Genomic DNA, 23893 nt, shown 5'->3' with positions numbered 1-23893 from the left:
CTGAAAGAGGCTACTGCGTGACAAGTTGTACTGTTGTCGGTGCTACATTTCAAAGTTACTTCACCATGAATGCCAAAAGCTTTTACCAGCAAAACACTGCCCAGAGCGTCACACTTACCCTCAAACATTTACACATATTTGTGTAAGATGTGTTCAGGTATAGATTTTAAAATTATGCTGTTTTCGATACATTTTTTCTCTGGTACTTATAATTCATTTTCACACAACTTATTACCACAGCTTGTATAATCTGCCCTTAAAAAAAGTAATGTTCTGGTATCAACTAGATTGAGTGGTCGATAGGATCAAGAGTGTGTTCTCCATGTGCTCTGGTTCTTTATGTTTATTCTTCAATCTGGAGAATATCTGAAATCACAGATGCATATGTGTATCGACTTGACACTTACTTTTACACCTGGGTAGGGCATTGCTCCACTGCCCATTGGCCTGGCACATAGATTTTACGGCCCCCTGCAGAACATATCCGGTATTGCAGACAAAGCGCACAACATCATTTAAGTTGAACTGGGTTCCTTGGGTCATACCAAATGTAGGGTTGCCAGGGTGACCACACGTGATGGCTGAGAGAGTCAAAAGAGAAAGAATGTCGTGTTGATACAAATATAGAACAATTTAGAAAGGTTTAACATTCAATAATCACTTGAATTAAAAGGACCTCTATTGGAAAAAAGGTACCAAAAAGCAGATTGAATAAACGTGATTATTGCCTCTACAGACAAGTTTCTGCTTAGCTTCTGAAGTAATGCTCAAATCAACTGATTCTCTACCTACACAGTATCCCTCCTATTTCTTTATGAATAAACTATTCTGAGTGTGCACTTACGGACACAGACAGGAGTCCGTCCTGACCAACGGTGATCTTGTTCACAGATCCGCACTGACACACCAATGAGACGAAATCCTGGGTTACACTGGTACACGACGCTGCCTCGATAGTTGTAATTTTCCCCGATGATCTGGCCATTCACAATTGGCTCTGGGGTGCCGCAATGGCCAGCTAACAATGAATAAAGAAGGAAAAAGTCAAGAATGCACATAACTGCTTTGAACAATTGTTGTAGTGATACGTAGGACTTTATGAGGTTGTATTGTAATGTATTATGTTTGACTGCTGAAGACCTCACCTAGACACTGGACCTGTGTTCCACTCCAAAGCCCATTGGACATGCACTCTCGTACCCGAGAACCCACCAAGGTATATCCTGTGTTGCAGGAAAAAATGGCTGTGGCTCCATACACAGTTAGTGTTCCAATCTTGTTGCCATTTGGTGGAGTCCCAAGGTCCCCACAGGAGATGACTGAAATTGAGTAAACAACATTACAATCCCATATGGTAAAAATGTAATGAAGAATACTGATTTCTTTTGTTTGGGCGATGGTTTTGTCTGATTTTCATTCATTTTGCTTTGGTTAGGGGAGCTATAGCTGTTCAGCTATGTTCTTAATATCACAGGGAAAATAAGACATATTTGGATTTATTTATTTCACAAATCTGTTAAATTACTTTTTTCTAGAAGAGGCTTTTTGATCTCTGTAAGGCAGTTATAAGAAGCAACAGCACTTACTGTCACAGACTGGACGAGGATCTGGGTAGTTCCATGTGCTGTTGGCCTGGCACCGAATGACCCTTTGACCTCTGTAGTAATATCCTGGGTCACATATGAGCATCATTATAGCATCATATTGGTTTTGAGTCCCATAAATTAGTCTCCATCTCCCATGCTCCACAGCAGAATGACCAATGTCAGGACAGGTAACCGCTGGAAGGTGAAAAACAAAGCAACTATTATCAATTCACTTTATTTAAAATAAACATCTATTTTACCTTTTTGTCAATGCAAAACATTTTGAGAACTTATACCTTTATATACACAATGATGCAATTCGATTAGAGATTTTAAAAATTTGTTCAGTTCATAATGCTGCAACTAAGCAAATTGTAAGTAAGAGAAATACTCACGAACACATCTGGGTGGAGCCTCAATAGGACTCCACCTTCCAGACTCTTGACAGATTACTGAAGTGGTGACAGGCCCGGAAAGTCTAAATCCAGGATTACACTGGTAGGTAGCACTGGCTCCGAGAGAGAAGTCCTGGCCAACAATACTTCCATTAACAGGAGGAACTGGCATTCCACAAGACATGACTAGAAAAGGAAAAAGGATGCAGCAGGTAAGTCAGGTACAATAAATATAATGCAAACAAAATTTTCATGGAAGAATGAAAGCACAGGTAGCAAAGTATATTGTAATACCCATCTTTGTATGCAGAGTAGCTAGCCCCCTGTACAAATACACTACAAGAGCCTGTGTTGATGTGCAGTAAGCATCAGCTTGGGTCGCCATCTGCACAATAGTAAACAATCATGTCTAGAGAGAACACATGCAATTCATGTGGAGATTACACCTGGTGCAGACTTGACCAGATTCTGAATGGTTGCCCAGCTTTGCTGCAGCTGCTACTGTTAATAAGGCTGGTTAAAAACTAGACTGGGGAAGCAGAGATTTTGGATTTCATGTTTCATGATGGAATATAAAAGAAACTCCCCATACAAAAACAGAATTCACCGATATTGTAACTCAGTGAGAATGGCACGAGAACATCACAACTTTATACGATATTTCTGTATAAATGTGCAAAGTGACAGGTGGGCAACCAAGATTTAACTCACAACACAAATATATCATAGATTTTAGCTCTGATAAACCAAGTATTATTAATGTAAGGGTCAATTTGCAATGCAGTTCTAAAGAATTGAGAAGTGAGCTTTCTAAAAGCGCATTAGGCTGTGAAGTTGTTGATGATTGTGCACGCAAATAAAATCATACTTTCATCCAAAGTAAATTGATTCAGTGACCCTTTGTTCGATCAGTTCAGAACAGAATGTGTTAACTTACAAAATACATTTGCTACAAAAATATATTTTCAAACTTAGCATGCCTGTTGGGCTATGAGTGCTATCACTTTTGAGAGACGGGAATAGATACTGAATGAGTCAGAACAATGATATTGACAAATTTCTACACAATTGAAGGGAATTCTTGTGCAAATTGATCTGCATGACAAAGGTGAAATTATCCTGTTTTGAACAGATAAGGCAAACTTGTCTCTCGACTTACCCATGACCTGCTGCCACGACTGAACCCTCACCTTGACAAAGTGGTACTGGTGCATTCCACTGGTATGTCCCCTGTGCAGTCCGGGTGCATGAGGCACTGCTCTGGCCTATAAGCCGGAAGCCCTGGTCACAGCTGAAACGCAAGGTGCTGCCGAGCTTAGTCCCTGTCAGACTGTGTACTGTGCCATTTACAGGGTTGTTTGGAGGGCTGCAGTAGGCCGCTACGAGTAAATAAAAGAAAAAGGTAAATATGCAAATAGGCATCCTGATAAAAGGGAGCGCAACAAGCATAAAAAAACAATAATAATGCAAGATGATGCAAGTTGTTGAGAAGGTTATGGATTAATGTACTTTCAGTAACACAGAGCACCACATCTCTTTTGTATCTTCCATGCATGGTGAGGTAAAGAAGGTAATGTATTAATACGTGTGCTACAATGCAATCTCTTTTAGGCAAGACCTGCAGTCTCAAGACAAGGAAAATTGATTAACATGAAACTAATATTCTGCAAAGCAAAACAGGAGTTTGTCAGCAGCTGCAGAGGAGGACCATAAAAGTGATGGATACAAAATAAAAGGACCAAAGTATCTGTTTTTGTTTGTTGGCTAAATTGGTGGCAGCAATAAGCATTTATCATGACAAATGTGATAGCGAAAGGTCTACAGTTTCCAAAGAAGGGAAGACCCACATGCGTAACTGCATATCACAGTTTTGACAGTAATGTGGCATCACTACACATCTGCTGGAGAATATGCGAGTTTAAGTAAAGGAACACAGATTGTTAAAGCATTTTTGAAATTATGCGATGCAATAATGCGACATAGAAAATGATGCTCATTGTTCTTAGAGAATCCCTATGATCACATTACATTTCTATAAAAATGCAAATTCTAACTCAAACAGCACACATGTGGCAATGAAAATAGCCTCTTTTTCAAGTTAGTGGGAATTTTTAACACCAAGCAGACAATCAGATAAAACTCCCTCATAATATAAAATCTTAAAGTCCTGTCGATGGTTAGTAAGTATTCAGCATTTATGAGGTGTGCCAGCTCACAAAAAATGCTCCAGTGAGACAGAAAACTTGATATTTTTCAAGTGAGCTGTCAGACCCTTTTGTGGCACTGAAGAGATTTTATATCAAACCGCGTATGACACTGAAGTTCACTAGGAATAATGCCAGATTTCTTAGGAGGTAATACACAACAGATGTACTCCAGGCTCTAGTAATTTTGTAAAGAGCAGGTTGAAATTCTTGACATCTCCATTAAAAAATAATTTCTCAGTAATGTTCTCTTTAATGACTGCATGGACAAGACAAAGAACACAGGCAAACCCAAATTTAAAATCAATACACTGACAGAGCTACTGAATATGTTCCTTGGAGAGGCCTTCTCTGTCCGTCACTGTGACTGACTGCTTCTGAGCCACCCTTGAGTTCAATTATTCACTTATATCTCTGTCCAACTCATTTGCCCTTCTTTCTGTGTACATCGCTGCTTTGTCTCTTCGGCCTGTTACAGTAGAGTGTACGGTTTGTATCTGCAATTCGCCCTGCAGCTCAGAATGAATCAAATCTATAAAAAAAGATGGGAAGTGACTGACAGAGAGAAAAAAAGAGACATGTAGGCATAAAAAGTAAAGCTGTCCTTGAACAGTGAATTTCCTAGTCTACTAGTAGTCATTATTGTAATCCCTTAGTCGGCTGGTTGTTGCATATTTATGATATTAAATCATCAACATATGTCTGTTTTTTAGGGACATCAGAACATAATTTGTGTTCCAGGGCTGAAGTAGAATGTTATAAGTGGGTTTTACTACAGAGAAATATAAAAGAATAACTAAAGATAAAAAAAAATAAAATACAAGTGCATGCTGAAAGCGAGCTGTAGCAACACTTGCAAAAGTGAGTGTGGTGAGTAAATAGCAAGGAAACTCAACTCTCACATTTTAGATTTCCTGTCTGACATATATACTATCCAATACCTGAAGAGATCAGTGGAATAAAGCATATGTCTTTCCATGTATTAATATTTTCACATCCTGTAGAGTTGATTTGAATCAACTGCTCAAAACATGATTCAGTAAGACTTCCCTCATCGACTAACTTTTGGGTGATTGTTAGTGGGCAGCCCTAACAAAGACACAATAGGAAAGGCAGTGGAAGACTTTTTGACTAGATTGACTGAATCACTTTACATGAATATGTGTAAATGGACTGACAGAAACAGCGAGAGAAACAAAGGGTCAAAAGTAAGAACAGGAAACTGAGATGGAGGGTGGCAAGAGAAGACGTCTGGTATTTAGCAATGGAAAATCTGCCCTTGGAGACTAAAGATGGATGGATGAGGAACAAAGCTGAATACACTGAATGTGCCTGTGCCATCTGTTTCCTCCTCTCCACCAAGGTACCACAGAAGGCAACTCCATAATGGCCAACTTTTGGGTTCTCAGGCATCACTTTGTGCATCTGTCACTTAACCTGCTATGGCAGTATCCATCATTGCCAAAAAAAAAGGACTGTAAAAGAAGTTAATGATGAAAGTGGAAAAACAGGGCAGAGGAACGACAGAACATCCGGCTGGGGAGACAAAAAGCTCCACTGAGAGGAGGAGGGAGAGAGAGAGACGATTAGTCAATCTGCCTGAGTGGTGTTGATACAGAACGGAGGGAGCCTTTTAAATATTTACACAGTCATAATTCACAGCGAGTTATGCAGGTGTCGTATACCAACAGGTTCTTCATGAAAGCAGGACAAAACAGGGGAGTAATAAGCAATACAAGAAACAGCGCTTACTAATTCCTATGTTTTACTGCATAGCAAGAAGTGTTGCAGATGCCTGCCGCCCCCGTTATGTTGTCATAGCGATGGGTCAGATTTCTAGCTGATCCAGCTGCAGTTGTCAGCTCAAATTTTGGTCTTGCTGGCAAAAGTAAATCAAATATAGCACTGATGGAATCGCACTCAGAAGGCCAAGAAATAACAGGTCAAACAATGCTTTTTGTCCAGGGATTCAAAGAGACTATAAATGAACATTTGCAAAGAAATTACATCTAAAAAAAATAAGCCTTTTACTTAATACCAGTGTATTCCCGGTCCTTGCTCACCTGAATAGCGTATGCGAAAGCCTTTGTGGCTGGTCGTGTGATCGAAGGACCAGTGCAGGTAGACTTTGTTACTGGAGCTGGTGATGCTCAGCGGACTGGAATAGTTACCACTAAGGGTGATGAGGAGGGGACTTTGTCTGGATGGACCTGAATGGAGATAGGAAGAGAAACAATCATTATGCAGAATCCAGCTGTGAAAGTCCTATGACTTTGTGAATTAAATAAATCACACCATACTTTTATGTAAAACCAAACTAACCAATGACCTTTGAAATAATTTCTTGTGTTGGATTACTGACATAAAACTGAGCATATTTCTACCAGTGTACATGTGATTGTGATACCCCATTGATCGATACAATGTTGATTTTCTAAACTTTCACAGATTTCTAATGTTGAATTTTGACATGAATTGTACTATTTAGTTACAAAATGATCAGTTTCTGATTGTGGGACAAAAAAAAAAAGTCTATAATTGGCTTGGTAGCTCCAAGGTTATCCCTTCACTCAGCAGAAGATGAAAAGCACTAATCAGCATTACTAGTGTATACGACCACCATTTTCCCAGAGCAGCCTGGCAGAGTTGCTGACTGTGCCTCTAATCACATGCAAATGTACAAGGCAGATGTAGATGTTCTGTCACCATGAAAGGAAGTCTATATGTGTGATTTTCTGTTAGTAGAGGCAATGAGCTTTGCTAGGGACAATAAATATAGCTGTCTGGCTCATTGCAGTCTTCAAAGCTGGATAATTGTGAAACTGAGCTTTTGTTTTTTTTTGTTTTTTTTTTACCAGGAACATGTAGAAGGGTATACATACTGTAGGTGACCATGAAATAATACAGAGAGCTGCACCAAAACATTGCTTTTTCCTTGATAAGGAAATAGATACAAACAGTAATAATGATACGAAAGAATCAAACTAATGAAGATCACTCTGTGAAGCTAAATAGCATATAATCTTCTGTATCCACAGATTTGCTTCCTTATCAGACTTACCATCAAAGATTTCAAGCTCATCAAACTGACGGCTGGTCTGGAAGTGTTCAATAGTGAAGGTAATGTTGTAACCGGGTTCTACTTTGACCACCCACGAGCAAGACTCAAAATGGGGGAAACCGCTGCCTGGAGACTGGCTCATGATGACACCTGTGGAAGCTGTCAGTATCTCATTCATGGGACAAGTAACTGTTGAGAGAAAAAAAAAATGAAATCTATTAATGTAAAGGACAGAAAAATAGAAATATGTATGCATTGTTTCATAATTCCAGATCACGCATAGTGGTGGTTAATTGTAGTAATTACTTTAGTTTACTTCAAAGCACAAATTGGATTAGCTAGATCCATATTGTTGCTGGAGGGGAACTCAATGTGACTAAACACATAGCCAACCTAATTGTCATTCTGGTCTTGATGCTGTCACAGGAAAACAAAGCTGTCCATGCTACGTCTGTCCAAGAAATGGCATAAACATTATATAATATTACTGACTTGTCATCAGCATATTCCCCCCTTTATGCTCATTGTCAGCATATGACAGATGTGATGCTAACTTGGCAACTGATGCTCACATCTGCCTTGAAGCCCTGTTGCTGAGGCATGTCTGAGCAGACCACATCCCTCTGCTCATCTCATTTCCCTGTCATTGGTATTCTTGCGAGACATCTCCATGACATCTTTTGACATTTTCTAGTGGTTTCAGCCTGTATTATCAGACAGTACATAGGACTGCTGTCTGTTGTGTTTTTGCTGCAATGCTGTGAAGCCAACTTCTTAATCTGCCAGAGCTGTCTGCATGCACAGTGGAGCCACCCAAAACAAGCTGCAACATGAAAGGATGCAACATGCTGTAACGGCAACAAAATATAACTACAACATTGTTTATTTGCTTTTTAAAAAAAAAGTTTCTCAAGGTTTTTCTTTGCCTGTCTGAATGCTAAAGAGGTAACATGGTTTGAAACAATACTTTCAACAGCAAAGAAATTGTGAATTTACTTTTCCTTGTTTGCTTGTGATTGCTTTGCTAGCAAAATTATTTTTGTAGAATTATACAATTAACTGCTTTCTACTGTAAACTGTTTCCGAAGCCTTCCACAAAACGTTAGTGCTATTACATTGCAAAACATCTTTAGGGGCCATTTTGACAAACTAAAGCTACGTTCAGACTGCAGGGCTTAATGCTCAATTCCGATTTTTTTGTGAAATCCGATTTTTTTTGCGAGTTTGTTCACATTTCCAATTAAATGCGACTTGTATGTGATCTCCTGTGTGAACCTCACACGACCCAGAAGTGTCCCGCATGCGCAGAAGAGGACACAACAACGACACGCAGAGAGCGTGTTCAGTGTTTACGGAAGTAAACATGGACGCTAACAGTAGAGCATGTCTGGCCATTTTAAAGTTGTTGTCCAACCGGAGCCAGCATATTTATAACTTAATCATTTTAAGGAGAAGGTCAAGAAGGAAGAGAGCCAGGATTTTGGCCCTGGCTTTTTGTGGGGCAGTGGCAGCAACGTCTGTCCAGAGAACTGTGTGTGTGCGGAGTCGCAGCCAGGAGTGGTTGGGATAGTGATGTGAGAGGCTTCACAGATGCGGACTTCATTCAGAATTTTTGAATGACAAGGGCGACCTTTACGTACATATGTGAGCGCCTCTTTTTAACACTCTCATGGCAAGACACACGTCTTCGGCAGCCCGAAGACGTGTTTTGCTTGAACGCAGAATAGTGATGTTTGTCGTGTACCAATGACGTATAGGTCGGATAAATGCGACCTGGCCGTTCAGACTGAAGTCGCATGGCAAAAGATCCGATACGTATCGGAATTAGGACCAAATATCCAAGTGGCCTGGGTCGCATTTGAAAAAAATCGGATCTGTGTCATTCAGACTGTCATGAAAAGATCGGATACAGGTCGTATAGGGGCAAAAAAATCGGATTTGGGTCATCTGAGCCTGCAGTCTGCACGAAGCCTAACAGTGCTTCAATGATTTAACACTTGGGCCAGTTTTGCTGGAACACAACCCAACAGCTTGTGAAGAGCTTTTGTGATTAGCAAAACACCACAGCAAATTCACAGAAAAACCATACATTTATCTTACAGTAAGAGGTTTTACTTATTATCATAGGAGGAATCAAGTGAAAACACAATGCAACAGTTTAAATGCGATTTAAATATATATATATATATATATATGTATATATATTTCAAAGTGCAGGGGCTCTTTACACGCTACTACATTTTTTGTGTATTTGTGTTTGTCAAAGTGTGGAAGGAAATTTAGCCAGAAGTGTAAAATGCCCTTGCTGTGTGCTGTTATTTCAATACCTAAGTCTGTTCGGCCTGAAGGTGAGAAAGAACTTGGCACTTGCGTGTCCATCATTACAGTGGAGAATTATTGAATGCTCTAAATCACGTTTAAACAGCGCCTCTTTTCTAGGGCAATGTGTGAGTATACACTTGTTTTGTGTACGTGGATGAGCTCATGTGTTTGTATCATCGTACAATTGTGTATGCTTTGGCTTGTTCACCCTCCTCTCTGTGTGTTCATTGGGGAAGAGATTATTAAATCTGCGAGAAAAAAATATGGCAGACAGCCTGGGTTAAACAGCATCTGCAAATAATTCTTCACATTTGTTTTACCGTGCTTGGCACATCAACGAGGGCGGCTTTATTGCCTCAGGAAATCTCAGATAATGCCAGGTAATCTGTCACTCACAGTAAAGCATGTAAAAATGACTTTAAAAATGTTTCTGCCAAATGCTTTTCCCACAACTTTTTGCCATTTGTAGCATTAGTTACAAAAAAGTGCTGCCACGAGCAAGGCAAAACATACAGGGAATGTATGCAAATGTTGTCTATACCAATCAGAAAACAGCAGTTTATCTGAATAAGATAATGTGTGCATAATAATAGACGTACCTAACCTGTAATATACTTAGTGTGGTAGCATTCGAATTAGGTCATATGATGTTGAAATTAAAAATCTACAAAGTATTTTAGGCATCTAATTTGAAAGTAAAGTGACTATAATCTACTTTGATCCTAAATTCCAAGAAGACACTCATCAAGTCTGTAAAATCATTTACAACCTCCAGCACCTTGGTGGATGTGAGTCAAAAGGTTTCAATCCATCAATAGCAGTGAAACTGATTGCACTTGCAAGTGGGATATAAAATCTAAGAGTGAAGTTCATTAAACAATCAATTCTCTGAGGATGAGATGTGTGTTGTCAGTGACCTTTCAGAAAGCTCCAACGTGTCTTCAAAACTGCCTTCAGCTTGTCTTGGAGCTGATGGAAAGAGATGGGCAGCGGCTCTTATCTATAGGCTGCTACTTATTAAACTAATCCACTTTGAAATGAAGCATCACTCTGGCTGTAAACAAAAGGGTATGAGGGGACAAATCTGACAGCTGGAAAAAGGCAGCTGCGACACACAAGGTGAGATCAACGCTGATAGGGCTCAAAATGAAATCTCGCTTTAATGAGACAAGAAATGGAATAAACAGGTAGGAGGAATGGCAATCTGCGATACCTCCCTTCCGTTTGTGTATAAATTGCTCATGGTATGCAACAGCTTCCCAATGAAATATGCAGTGGAAGGCTTTTGTGCCGACAAGTACAGATGCACACACATCTGCATGCATACACACATATTTGTGCACGCCAGTGCGCAAAAATAGACACGAACACGCGCATAAATCCGCAACATATCAAGCCTGTAGTGCTGCAGTGCTTTTGAGATGCCTTTACTCGTGTTGGTATGTAATTAGCATAAGCTTAGGAGCGATAACGAGCTGATTGAAGGGGATGGGCCACAACATAAGCATTAGTGTAGATCAGGACCTAACAACTCTTAGAAGACAGGGATGACAATGTAGATTTGAAAAAGGGGCAGCTGTAATCCATTCTGCGAGACAAAAAGAAGGAGGCAGGGGCAGAAAGATGCATAATCTATGTAACAAAAAAAGAGACAGATATAGAGGCGAAGGAGACAAAGGCACCAAGATGAGGAAAGCTACTGTAACTAGCCAGGAAACTAATGTGATGGGTGATTATGCAGGTTTTAACCAGAAATGTGTCTAGGGGATAAACAGGGGGATTTTGGATCATCAGAGCTCATTGTGTTTTCATTAATGAATTCAAGCAACACTTTGTACTGATGCTGCTGCTTTGTGTGTGTGTGTGTGTGTGTGTGTGTGTGTGTGTGTGTGTGTGTGTGTGTGTGTGTGTGTGTGTGTGTGTGTGTGTGTGTGTGTGTGTGTGTGTGTGTGATGCACAAACTCCCTGTGGTCTCAGCAGACAGCAAATGTAGTTAAGGGCTGTGGGCCCAATGCAACCTAGTATAATCAAGCAGAAGGTAAATCAAATACTGAACAAACCAACTGGTTGCTCTGATGGCAGGAAATAGAAGAGAGGCTGAAACCAAGAGCATGACTGCCAGCAATTTATCTGTGTTTATATGTGCATGGTGGTGGCTGTTATTTCTCTACTGGTACGTCAGTGAGACAGAAATAGAAAAAGACAGATATGTGTATTGATAGACACCTGTGCATTAAAGTTTGTGAGAATACAGAGTGCTGTGTTTTGAGCCCCAGACAATGACAAACAAAAAAAAGGGGGAAAAAAGTGAGAGTGGGGGGAACAAAGGATACATGTGTTATGTAAGAACAGAAGTCTGATGCTATTGAGTCAGGGGAGAGAAGTGGTGAGGGAGGGAGGAGGGAATGCAGAGAATAAGAGAGGATACTGGCGCTGAGGGGCAAGCAAGACTGCAGAACCGGCTTTGGTTCCAGTGCTGCTCTTTGGAAGACTATCACGGAATGACAACATTCACTGCTGTATGACCCAGAGAGGAGCTAGACCAGTGTGGATGTGTATACAGTATATGAAGGAGCGTGCGATGTGTGTTTGTGTGTAGGGGGTGGGTGCCACTGGATGTGCAGGGAGGGTTGTGCTTGTCAGAGCTAGAAGTGGTGATTTGATAGGTGCAGCTGCAGCAGGCATGTCCCCTGCATTTCAATGAGCTGTGCACTTCGTCTCTTCGCTGCCCTCCAACTAAGTCTCTCCCTGTCTGGCTTTCTCGCCTCACTTTAAAACTCCACTTCACTTACTTGCTACCCTTCTGCTCATTTAGCAGTTTCTCCTCCATCTTTTCCAACCCAGTATTGGCTTTTTTTCCCCCAAGAATTCTGCTTATTCAGAGTTATCTCTAACTTCTCTCTTTGTATCAGTTTATCTTTGACCCTTCTCTCTCCCCGTCCAATCTTCTTCTCTTCCTTCATGCTAGGATCAGTTTGCTCCTTTAACTTTTTTCCTGTGCTTTCAACTCCCTCTTATTGCCCTCTTCTTCCTCAGCGTGTGTTATCTCTGGCCTCTCCATCACCCGGGTCTGTGTCAATGCAGGCAAAAGTGCCAGAAGGGAAGGAGAAAAAGGCAGGAAGTAGATGTACACTTGAACAGTTTGTCAACAGTGTATCACTCAGCATAAGGGGAACAAATTATTGGGGCACCGAAAACCATAAATGCAGTTTTATAGCTGAAATTCACAAAAAAATACAGCAATGAAATCCACTACGATATCATGGAATTTTACATAGTCCAGCAAAGTTAACTGTGAACAGAAAGAAAAAGTAAATCATAACGTGGCATGAAAAAACATGTAGGCGTAAGTTTATCAATGCATGTCAAACAGGAAAAAACAAACAAGCGAAAAGAAACTTCATTCTCATGGGTGAAAGCTGTCCATTTAACCCGCTATGCCACCACATACTCCTCTCATCATGGACTTTGTTGCTGTTTATACGATCTATCTCATCTGGGTGGAAAGACCTGTAACTGGCCTAAATCTTCCACCACTTCGATTTTCTAAAGCCTGTATACAGAGCCCAGTTAAGATGTGGAGAAGTGCAGTTTCCTCTCAGACTACTGAAATTACAATACGCTGAAATGTTGTATGGAGATTTTGTCCAGTGATGCCAAAAATGCTGCTTTACTGACAATCTGCTTTATTGAGCACATGTGGACATGCAAATGTCTGTGAGCAAGGTGAGCAAACAAGAAGCAGTAAAAATACGACCAGATTGATTTTCTTTTTTCTTCGGATTTTTGACACTTCCTGTCTCCTCGGCTCTGCCTCTCACTAGGTGCGTTAGCTGCTTTGTTCTGTGTCTTCATTCCTAGCCTATACATAGCTCCCTTTCCCCTTTTCATTGCCCTCTTTCTTTTTCCTAATTCTTTTTATCTCTCTCCTTTTTCACCTCATGCTGAGAGCATCATATTTTTCCAATTTAGAACTCTAAATTAGTTGCATTTATCAAACTTCGCCTGCTCTCCCTCGTCCACCACATAAACCACAAACACAACGAGGCACACATACTATTCTTTTTAAAAGAAAGCAAGAGAATGAAAGATATATGCTTTTATAATGCTGTGAGGCAAAAAAGAAACAGGAGGACCCCTATATGCACCCAGTCCCTTGCCCAGAGGAAAAGTGTTGCACACAACAAGATGCAGTGTGTGGGGAGCACTGCATTCATGGAATCCTCTGGGAGGATGATATCACAGTATGAAGAGAGTGCCCCAGCAGCCACCCTCTGCCTCATGGGAGCCAAGTATCAGCCACAGAGATGGAAAGTGGTACCAAACTGATATGTGGTGATGCTCAATGACTAGAGGCAGAAAAAGTACCCATGGGAGCCAGAAATAAGGCAGAACTCAAACTAGTGCATAAGTCTATGGTTAATGCGCAGTGATATAGGCTATCTATAACCCGGCTGAAAATAAACTCAAAGGACTTCTCTTGGCAGACAAAGGCAGAGTTCACCTGTGTTGCATTATGTGTGAAGCACTTGTTAAATCATTTTCAATTGAGCTGATGCATCTCAAGAGACACTGTGCAAACAATAAACTCTCTTTAGTGTGATGTACTGTGATGTGTGCTTTAGAAGAAGCTATTCTTTTTACAAAGCTATTGTGCATATAAAAGTAACAGTTCTTCATAACGTTCACATACATGTCCCTTACTGTGTCTATACTGGTGCACGGTAAAGCAACAGGTAGGGTTGAAATATTCAAGGATTCCAAATCTTTGTGTTTTTTAAAAGGTACAAATTAACTATAGCAATGTAACTTTTAGGTCAATTGTGACGGCACCAGTAAAGACGAGGACAAAAACCAGTCCAAGCAGCTTGAGAGAAAATCCACCAAATTAAACAATGGAAAGACACCAGGAAAGTTTCTCTGAATGTCAAAATGATGCTAAAAGTATCGTGAGAGATCTGAACTGTTGAAGAATTTTTGCTACCATGTTGCTCTGACTTTCTGTTAGTGTCATGGCTGTGGAACCATTTTCAGCTACATGTAAACTGAATGGCAACGGAGCTAAAACTGCTGATGCTTTCTAAAAGCTACTTAAATAATAGATGGCACAAGCATTCACTTGATATTCAGCGATTCATAACTCAGGATTTAATTTAATCAACTGATCAACACACTGTACAGATTTGAGAACTCTTGTACAGTATTTGTATAGTCCACTGACTTTCATGGAGAGAGTAAGAAAGAAAGATGCTCAAAAAAACAAAAACAAAAACTTAATATATGCAGCTAAACGGGAAAGAGTACACAAAAGTGTTCTTCAAATCAGATTTCGGGACAAGTGCCCTGAATGTTCAGACACTGTCAAGCTGCATGCACTCACTCACCATCACATGAGGGTGGAGGCCCCTCAAATTCCAAGTGTGTACCTAACCGACAGGTCAGGATACTGTTTCCGCTTAACTGGTATCCTGGGAGACATCGATATCGCACTATATCACCTGAAAATAGAGATGGATGGGGGAAAGGTACAGTCAATGACAGATCAAAGATGGTGGCAACAACTATTATGATTAGCCAAGACAAAAAAAAACTTCATATATCAATCAGTGTTCCTCTGTGAGGATACCAATATGGCACAAAAGCAAGTAATTACAGTCCATTGTGTGACTCACTGAAGGAAAAGTTAACAGTGGAAAAAAGTACCATAATAAATTCCCATTGGGGATCCTAGAGATGAAACACTATGTCTGTGTTGGCACCTTTGTGGATGTGAATAATAAGTCAAGGAGGTATGCAAATAAAAGATTAGGAGAATTAACTTTTATTGTCTTCGACACGGAATGAGAGCACCTGCCCCAAATTCCACAGGCTTTCGGATTATTTTGTCATAATCATTCATTTATGCCAGTGCCTCAAAACTCCTTGGGCGATGCTGTTTTTGGTGAGTCTGCATTCAATAGCACTGACTTATGGCAAGTGCAGCCAGCGAATGTGGAGCAATGTAAACTGTCAAAGCCAGAAGGGGAACTGACAGTGGGATTAACTCTTCAAAATGCTGCATTTCCCCGAGTGACGATGGGACCAACATCTAACACAAAAAAGGCATCAGTACCCAGATAGCAGTGGTGCTCTGTCTACATGCAAGTGTCTTTTTGTGACAGCTTTACCACCTACCGATCTTGAATTCCTTGCTTGCCATGAGGATCTCTGCATTAGGGATGATGGGGGGAGGCAGGCAGTACTGCAGTCTGTAAGCTTTATTTAGAACATCAAAAACATAAAAGAGTTTAAACACAGATTCTATGCGAGTCATCTGGTAGAAATAAAAATCAACTAAGATATTTTATGTACCTTGATAACCGATACGGAACAGTCCACCCTTTTCTGTGTTACTACGAAACCGTATCAGCACTTGATTGGATGTGCTACTTGGTGGGTCATTGGGCTCCCCGTCAGTGAAAACACCTAATTTCCTCGCTGTCTCCTGTGGACCATCCCTACAAAGGAAGAAATGTCAAAGGTCAACTGCGGCTTCAGAAACAACAATACACTGGGGACAGCAAGCTCTACTAAACAGCTCATTTGTTCTCAAACCATAAAGCACCTTGAAACTCTGACACAAACCAAAGTACACCACATGGTAGATTATTGTCAGGCAGCTTCCAGCAGCAGACTATAATCAAGCTGCTCTCACTTCATCAAACCCAGAGCAATTACTCTGGCCTGCTCTGGGTGATTATGTTAAAATAAGGTAGAAATTACAGATAAGCGTGGGATGACAGGTCTGGATTGCACTGTTTTTGCTAACAGCCATCCAAAGGGAGTGTCCCTGGAAGCTGTGGCCCAGCCTTGGCAGTCCCCTGGTGCGGGCATGGCTGATTAAGCTAGCTCCCAGATTCCTGCCACAACCATTCAGCTTAAAAACCATCTGTCTTTGGCTGTCAGACTGGGCATGGGAGATTACAAGCAGCTCTGGAAACGGCTGGCTAGGGACTGCTGCCTGACAGCACTCTAGCCAAGCTGCCATTACGGGGCCCATTTCCTTGGCTCAGTAGTTCAGTGGATAGATACACAGCGGTGGTAACTGGAAACTGGGGAACATGATAGCCCCCATCTTGGCTTTGCAGGAACTTGTTGGGAGAGATCAACACAAAGGGGGGCATTTACAGAAGAGAAACAATGTGATAAAAACCATTTTGGCTCATTTTAGCCACGTTGACCTCAACTGTTCATATTTGAAAAATCTTCGCGCAATTTTCTACAAGCAATCCAAACTATAAAGCATGGATGTCGCCCCGCACCATGTGGACTTTTCATGTGGTCCACAAGTTGCCAGATTGGCTGGCAGTCAGATCTCCGGTCTCACTGAGAGCTGGGACCTTTGGATGCAGTCTCTGGGAGAGGGGATCAACTGGGACTGGCAACCATCATGCATGCAAAATCCTGTCTTTGGTGGTACATATGGCAGGTCCAACCATGCATTATGGAGGTGATGAAAGGAAGCTTTACCCCTTGATAGTCAGTCAGGCATAGACCAACCACATAAACGTTATGACACAAATATTAACACACACACAAAAAAAGCACATACACTTTTCCACTAGCCAACACGCTTCAGTCTGACTCTCTTTCTTCTCTCACACATATTCAGAGGAGGAGGGAGGTGGTCTAAATACAACCTTCTTCTCTGATTAGTCTTCCATGAAAGATTGCATTCATTTCATGTTAGTGTTAGTAATTAAGATATATGATGTACGACCAATAAAAATTAACATTTAATTTCCTATAATTAACATTGCATATAAAAAGGCTGAACCCACAAAGTATACGTGATTATCACAGGTTTCCACCGTAAATTCACTTTGCAATTCTTATTAAAAAAAACTGCTAAAATTTCTCTACAATTACATGTTTGTATTAGTAAAAATATATTTTTCACAATATATTTTTACTAACCTTTGCAATTATTAACCTTTGCAATTCTATAATGATCCCTGTGGCTGGTGAATTCTGAAAAAAAAAAAAATGGGCATGAGTTTCAGTGAAATGAATTTCGAAGAATAAAACAGGTTCTAAGGGAGAGGGACTTGGCGGAAGCAACAATGACATAAGAAAAGACAGGGATAGCAGCGAAGCAGATGTGAGGTTTTATCTTGCAGTTTTTTTTGCCAATGTAATGAATGACAAAAATGAGGGATACATGTGGTTGGAGGATATGTTGTACTTGTTAGTTACAAAATAAGCTGCAATTAAGTCTGTGAATGAAAGGAGAAGCAGGGACGTGGAGAATAGATAAATCAGTTTTGTCAAGCAGAGGCAGATACGGGGAAAAAAAACCTGGAGATGTAACAGTTTAAGAAGTAGGAGGTGCTAACAAGTAGCTGAAAGAAGAGGCAATGTGGAGGTGATAATAATGGGAAGATGAAACTTCAAATAAATGAATAAACATGGAAATATTTCAATTATACATATATAATAAGTGAAGGAAAGAGCGGAACATTGTTGATATCACCTTGACTTTGCGGCTTGACTATGACTCCAAAACTGCTTCAAATGTAATTTCAAGATTAGCAGAATTTTTAGGGAGCAAAGTGTACATGGCATTTTAGGAAAATCGTTTCTACACATCTGGAGCCTGTGACACTGTCAGTTCTTACCAGACAGTGATGAAATCATGCGGCCCATGAACCTGAAGCAGGGTGAAGTTGATTTTGATGCCAAAGCCGGGAGCCACGGTAATCAGCCAGGAGCAGTCAGCTGAGCTTGGGTACTCCTCTGGGTAACCCGGGGAGAAGATGGTCCCATTGTCTGATGTGATATTCCCACCACAAGGCACTGAAAGAAGGAGAGGGGGTAGAGAAAGACAGGTAGAGTATATCTATATCAGTGAGCCAGGAATAAAACAGGACAGATGAATAGTTCAGCTGCAATCAGTAGAAAAAGGGGATTTTTTTTATCCCCCTCTTCTTCTGCTTCCCTTCTCGGTGTCTCTTTCCCCCTCTTCTTCACTCTTCATCTATTGCCCAGGCGCTTGTCTAAGCTAAAGATTAGCCAGTAAAGCCTGTTAGTAAGTGGGGACTTGGATGGAGTGTTTTGCTAAGATAAGGCCTCAACCCTTTCCCAATGGGGCTGAAGAGAGCAAGTGTGGAGATGAGGCGTGGGGTTAGAGTGGACTGGGCTTTTGAGGTGTGTGTATATGTACAGTATGTGTATAAGGGACTAGATATGCATGACTGTGTAAACTCTGAGTGACAGTAAAGGTTACGACAGCATGTCCATGTCAGAACGGCTACCCTGAGGTTTAAAAACTGCACAATCACACAACCAGTAAAACGCACATTCAACTACATCCCTCTACCTCATCTCCAAACACCATGCATAGAAATTGGAACTGTAGTTTAAATATTTCTTATGAACTCATGAAGTTCTAATGAAATATATGATTTAAGAAGCCCAACATGTCCGCTGGTGCCCCTAGAGAAGCCTTATATTCACTGTAGGGCAGCATGAAATAATCAGGAAAGAGTTGTAATCGCAGCTGTGCAGGCATCTCAAGCAACCCACACAGAGTATTCAGCTTCATGCATACCTTTGGATACCTATGGGTAAAAGATCATTCCCAAAGCAGAGAGTGCATGTTTTAGCCCTCTGTTTCTCTCATGGGTTATGTGGTTATGCGTGTGTTCATGATACACAGCTTTAGCCCTGTGCTTGAGTAGCTCTTCTGCTGCTGTTGCCTCACCTGTTAAATGAGCTATCGATCAGACCCATTGATTAAACTCTGGACACTCTATGGACTTGCACCTCTGGCTGATGCATCGACTGGCAAGCTACAAGTCCTATGTGTGAAAGAGTATATGTGCTTCAAAGATTGGGAAGAAACAGAAAATGTTTGGTTACCAGGGTAACCCTGGTCTTCTTGAACTTAGTGAGCTTTCTTACTATGAGAAGCGCCTTCTCGCCTGACCACTCACGGAAGCTCCATTAGCAACATGTCTGTAAAAAGATAGACCAATCATCTGATTGCCACAGGGGTACTCATCTCCCCTTTAAGGGTTAAGAATGCCTGATGTGGTGTCCATGGAACCATATCAGACATTCTTAAGCCTTACTTCCTAAGCAAGCAGGGTAGTGCAGTGAGATACCTCACTCAGAACTCTGGTTATCCATGAAACCAAATGTTCCATATCAAGTCTCACTTATGACCTTACAATGGGAGATATAACTTCATAAATCCTGAAATGCTTCCTTTGAAGCTCATAACACATACACCTGGGAAGGTTGACATCACATGCCTACCCCAAGGACGAGACAAATAAGAACTTACAGCAAAGACCGAGTCCACACATGAACCTAACACAAGCATCTGTATGATTCGGCAATCACCTCTACGGAAGAAATTATTTGTTTGCTCTACAAAAAACAACAAAATAAAGCAAACAAACAAAAAAAACTGTATAAATCATGACCCAGATGACTCAAGTTTAAAGACTACGCTGCTACGCTGACAGCTAAGTCATCAATGCCTGGCGTGGATTCAGAAGTACTCATGGGTATTAAGGTGGAATTGGTGTTCCCCGTGTTTTCTAAATGAGTGGTTTGTCTCTAAACAGATATGGCAGTAGTAGAGCTTCAGTGATTAATCATGTCAGAGAACATTTTCAGAGACACAGCTTGTGAAGATTAAGAGAGAACATGAAGCACTCCTGGCAACAATTGTTAAAAATGCATTTAAAAAAATATCAGTAAAAATGACAAAATGTTTGGGTAATAAATGGATGTACAAAACTGACCATTGTATTTTAACATTATGTTCTAAAATGCACTAAATATCGTATAAACGAATCTGTGTCTAAAAATTGGTCTCAAAAAATGCTACTACAATGCAATAAAATTGTGTACAAATGCAGGAAATATGTTAGATTTTTCTGTGGGACCAGAAGACAGATGGTAATTTAAGTCGTCATTTTGTCCCGCTTTGCGGTCTTCTTCAGAAAGGAATTAGAATTTATTTATCAGTCATCCAAATGCATATAGTATTTTCACAGAAAACTTGCTTTTGTAAAGTTATTAAAAGAGACGACAAGGGAGGAGGAAATACGACTACTAAGGTCAAGTGCAGAGAGACAACATGTTGTGATACTAATACCAGGACAAGTGGAGCAGGCAAGGTAACAAAAATCAATGAACTTGTTTCTGTCGTCCCCTCAGAGGAAAGCTATACTAGAGTGACAGATACACTCACGAGCAGGTTTTACAGTTTATGGTTCGAGTGTACTTGTTAAAGCATGGTATGCTAGCACACAGTGATTGCTGTGTATCAGAGGAGATGTTTTATCAACGTCAAAACATTCACTTGGTTGACAAAAAAAGTAGCAATGTATGCTTTTGTAAATTTGCACAGTCAAGAAAAGGAAGAAAAAAGAAAAAAAAAGATTAAAGTTATTTGATGATTTTTGCAGTCCGAAATGTCTGTTCCCTTGTGAATGAAAAGAGAATTTGAAGTAAGTGAAAACTCTACAGCAGTAGTCCAAAATGGTGACATAATAAGTCATTTGCAGTACGTTTAAATCTAGTGTTGTACTAAGGCAGCTGGGCATTGATGCAATTACATTCAGGTAAGTTTCATTAGACAGAGGTATATCCAAATTTTCAATCATTACTTCCTCATACTAGGTCATCACATTTACGCCAGTTCAGTTAAAATATATTCTATAATAAGAAATGAATGTATAGGCAGTGTATAGATAATGCATGGACACACACACACTACCATCAAAAGTTTGGGGGTCACTTAGAAATGTCATTATTTTTGAAAGAAAAACATTTTCTTTTCAGTGAAGATAACATTAAATTAATCAGAAATACAATCCAGTCATTGTTAATGTGGTACATGACTATTCTAGCTGGAAACGGCTGATTTTTAATGGAATATCTACATTGTGCTCACAATGTTTCCGTTTTCATCTGCAGCTGTTTTCCTTGGTCTACCTGTTTGACGTCTGATACTTAGTACACCAGTGGTTTCTTTCTTCTTCAGGACATTCCAAATGGTTGTACTGACTATGGCTTATGTTTGTGAATGGTTCTGATTTATTTTCCATTACTTGTTTTTCCAACTACAGACAGCTCTCTGGTTTTCATGTTGGTTACACCTGTAACTATAGATGCAGTCTGCAAAGGCAAAACCCAAATCTGAAACTGAATGTAGACACTGAGTGCTACTTTTTGTTTGAATAATCAATATAATAAGACAAACCAGGGCAACAAAACACACTTGTCAGTCCCACCTTCCCATAATTTTGCTCACATGAAAAATGGGTAGGTTCAAACAAAAGGTGCCATCTTCGAACCGAAATATTGATCTTTCGCCTCATATTCATCCTTTGATGTCAAACACAAAATGTTTGCAGTCTACAAGCAAAAATAAAGAAATAAAGGAATTGACCTCACTGTTCCAATAGTTTTAGAGGCAAATGTATATATCTATATATCTACATCTATATCTACACCCACACACACACAATTTGCATATCACACAATCACATACACACGTAGAATTTTCATACAGTTCTACAGATACTTCTCAAGCTTTGAACTTGACATTAACACTGAAAGGATGCCCACATATACAAGAAAATGGCTGTGAGAGAATAAACTGTCACGTTTCCTCTGCCTTTTCACTCTGTTGTTCTTTCTCTCACTCCCAATTTATCTCTCCGCTCGCCCATTCAAAGTTCCAGGATCATGGTCATCACCTCCCCCTGCAATTTTGCCTGCCTTATTGAATAAATGACAGTTGGAGCGTGAGAATGTGGGTCAAGGACAAGGCAAAAGAAAGAGCGTCCATTACTTTTCTTTTCAATTTAGCCCTTCTTTTATTCATCACTTATTTGTTTCTACTCCTCTTTAGCGCAGTATTGATTTTCATTGAGGGCTACTTTGCTCCATTAATAGGGGATAATAATTCAGTTTAATTACATTATTTATAATAGATAACCATTATCTCCATGACCACATATTGCGCTAATGACGTTACAGCTCAATACGTTCTTAACAGGAAGATATGTTATTAGCTTAGTTCAGCATTAATGTGGCAGCTCAGTTGGCCTGTTGTTTGGAGCTATTTTATGGTAAGATTTATAGCTGCGATAAATGTGCATATGACTTACCTTCGCAGCGAGGGAAAGGGTGATCCCAGTTGCGGGTGGTGCCATGCTCACAGGTGAGGATGGAGTGACCCATCAGTTGATACCCAGGCAGACACTCGAATGAAATAGACTGACCCACATTGTAGCCAGCACCCACCACCACTCCGTAGCGGAAAGGCTCTGGATCTGGGCACTCTTGTAACTCATATGCTGAGGGTGAAAGAACAATTACACAATTAGAATATGACTAATTCATTAATACTTTGATTCAGTCATGTTTTTAGCAGTCATACAGCACTCTTGACAGCGGAATCCTACAAAGAGTTTAAGATGGTGGTTTATAAAGTCTCATGACAGAACAACAGAAAATATTTATGCTCCAATATACAGTGCTTATGCAAAGTATTCATCCTCTTTGGAAGTTTTTCTGTTTTATTGCTTTTCAGTATTAAATTAAAGTCATAATAATTTGACTTTTTTTTTGACAAGAATAACAAAAAAAAATGAATATTTAATGTTGAAGTAATAACACATTTCTACAAATTAATGTCAGCTAATTGAAAATGGATAGGTTTCAATTAGTCTCTGACATCTAGAAAGTGCAATATTACCCCATTCGTCTTTGCAAAGCTGCTCAAGCTGCCATGCTGCAATGGAGACCATGAGGGAACATCACTTTTCAGGTCGAGCTACAAATTCTAAATTGGATGGAGGCCTGGGCTTTGACTCGACCACTCCAGAACATTCACCAGAACACTCACCTTGTCTTTAAACTACTTTTAGAACCATTTCGTGTAACTTTGGGTGTATGCTTCGGGTCATTGTCTTGCTGAAAAACAAATCGTCTCCCAAGTCACACTCAGTTTGACATCGCTTTGTCCTTCAGAACTCCCTATACTTTGCTGCATTCAGTTTACCATCTAACTTTACAAGCCTTCGTGGGCCTGCTGTGATTGCTTGAAAACACATCAATTGTACTCAAAAGATCCCCAATTCACTAACTGTTGCACTATTTGGCTGCATCTTTGTTGAATTTGGTGGATCATTTTTATCAAATTCATATTTCTTACACAATCATATATTTAAAGTGTTGTTTCTATTTTGAATTGTTAACTATTTTACATTATTTTGTAGAAATCTGTATTCACTTTGATATAAAATATATTTTTTCTTT

The 23893-nt window shown here is 40.1% G+C and overlaps 1 protein-coding gene across 1 annotated transcript in view; it reads right to left on the bottom strand.

Moving 5' to 3' along the window:
* Positions 1–23893, bottom strand: part of csmd2 (CUB and Sushi multiple domains 2) — a 251381-nt gene that overhangs the window by 29515 nt on the left and 197973 nt on the right. The window contains 13 exon segments of the mRNA XM_051955076.1: positions 408–581; positions 845–1018; positions 1146–1319; positions 1587–1781; positions 1982–2167; positions 3172–3360; positions 6249–6395; positions 7247–7435; positions 14953–15066; positions 15743–15823; positions 15920–16065; positions 18226–18403; positions 22741–22929. Coding sequence (XP_051811036.1) covers positions 408–581; positions 845–1018; positions 1146–1319; positions 1587–1781; positions 1982–2167; positions 3172–3360; positions 6249–6395; positions 7247–7435; positions 14953–15066; positions 15743–15823; positions 15920–16065; positions 18226–18403; positions 22741–22929 — 2136 coding nt within the window.

This window comes from Acanthochromis polyacanthus, chromosome 11, assembly GCF_021347895.1.
Source record: "Acanthochromis polyacanthus isolate Apoly-LR-REF ecotype Palm Island chromosome 11, KAUST_Apoly_ChrSc, whole genome shotgun sequence".
NCBI lineage: Eukaryota > Metazoa > Chordata > Actinopteri > Pomacentridae > Acanthochromis > Acanthochromis polyacanthus.
Note: the sequence above shows the minus strand (reverse complement) of the source record. Positions and strands in the feature narration are given on the sequence as shown.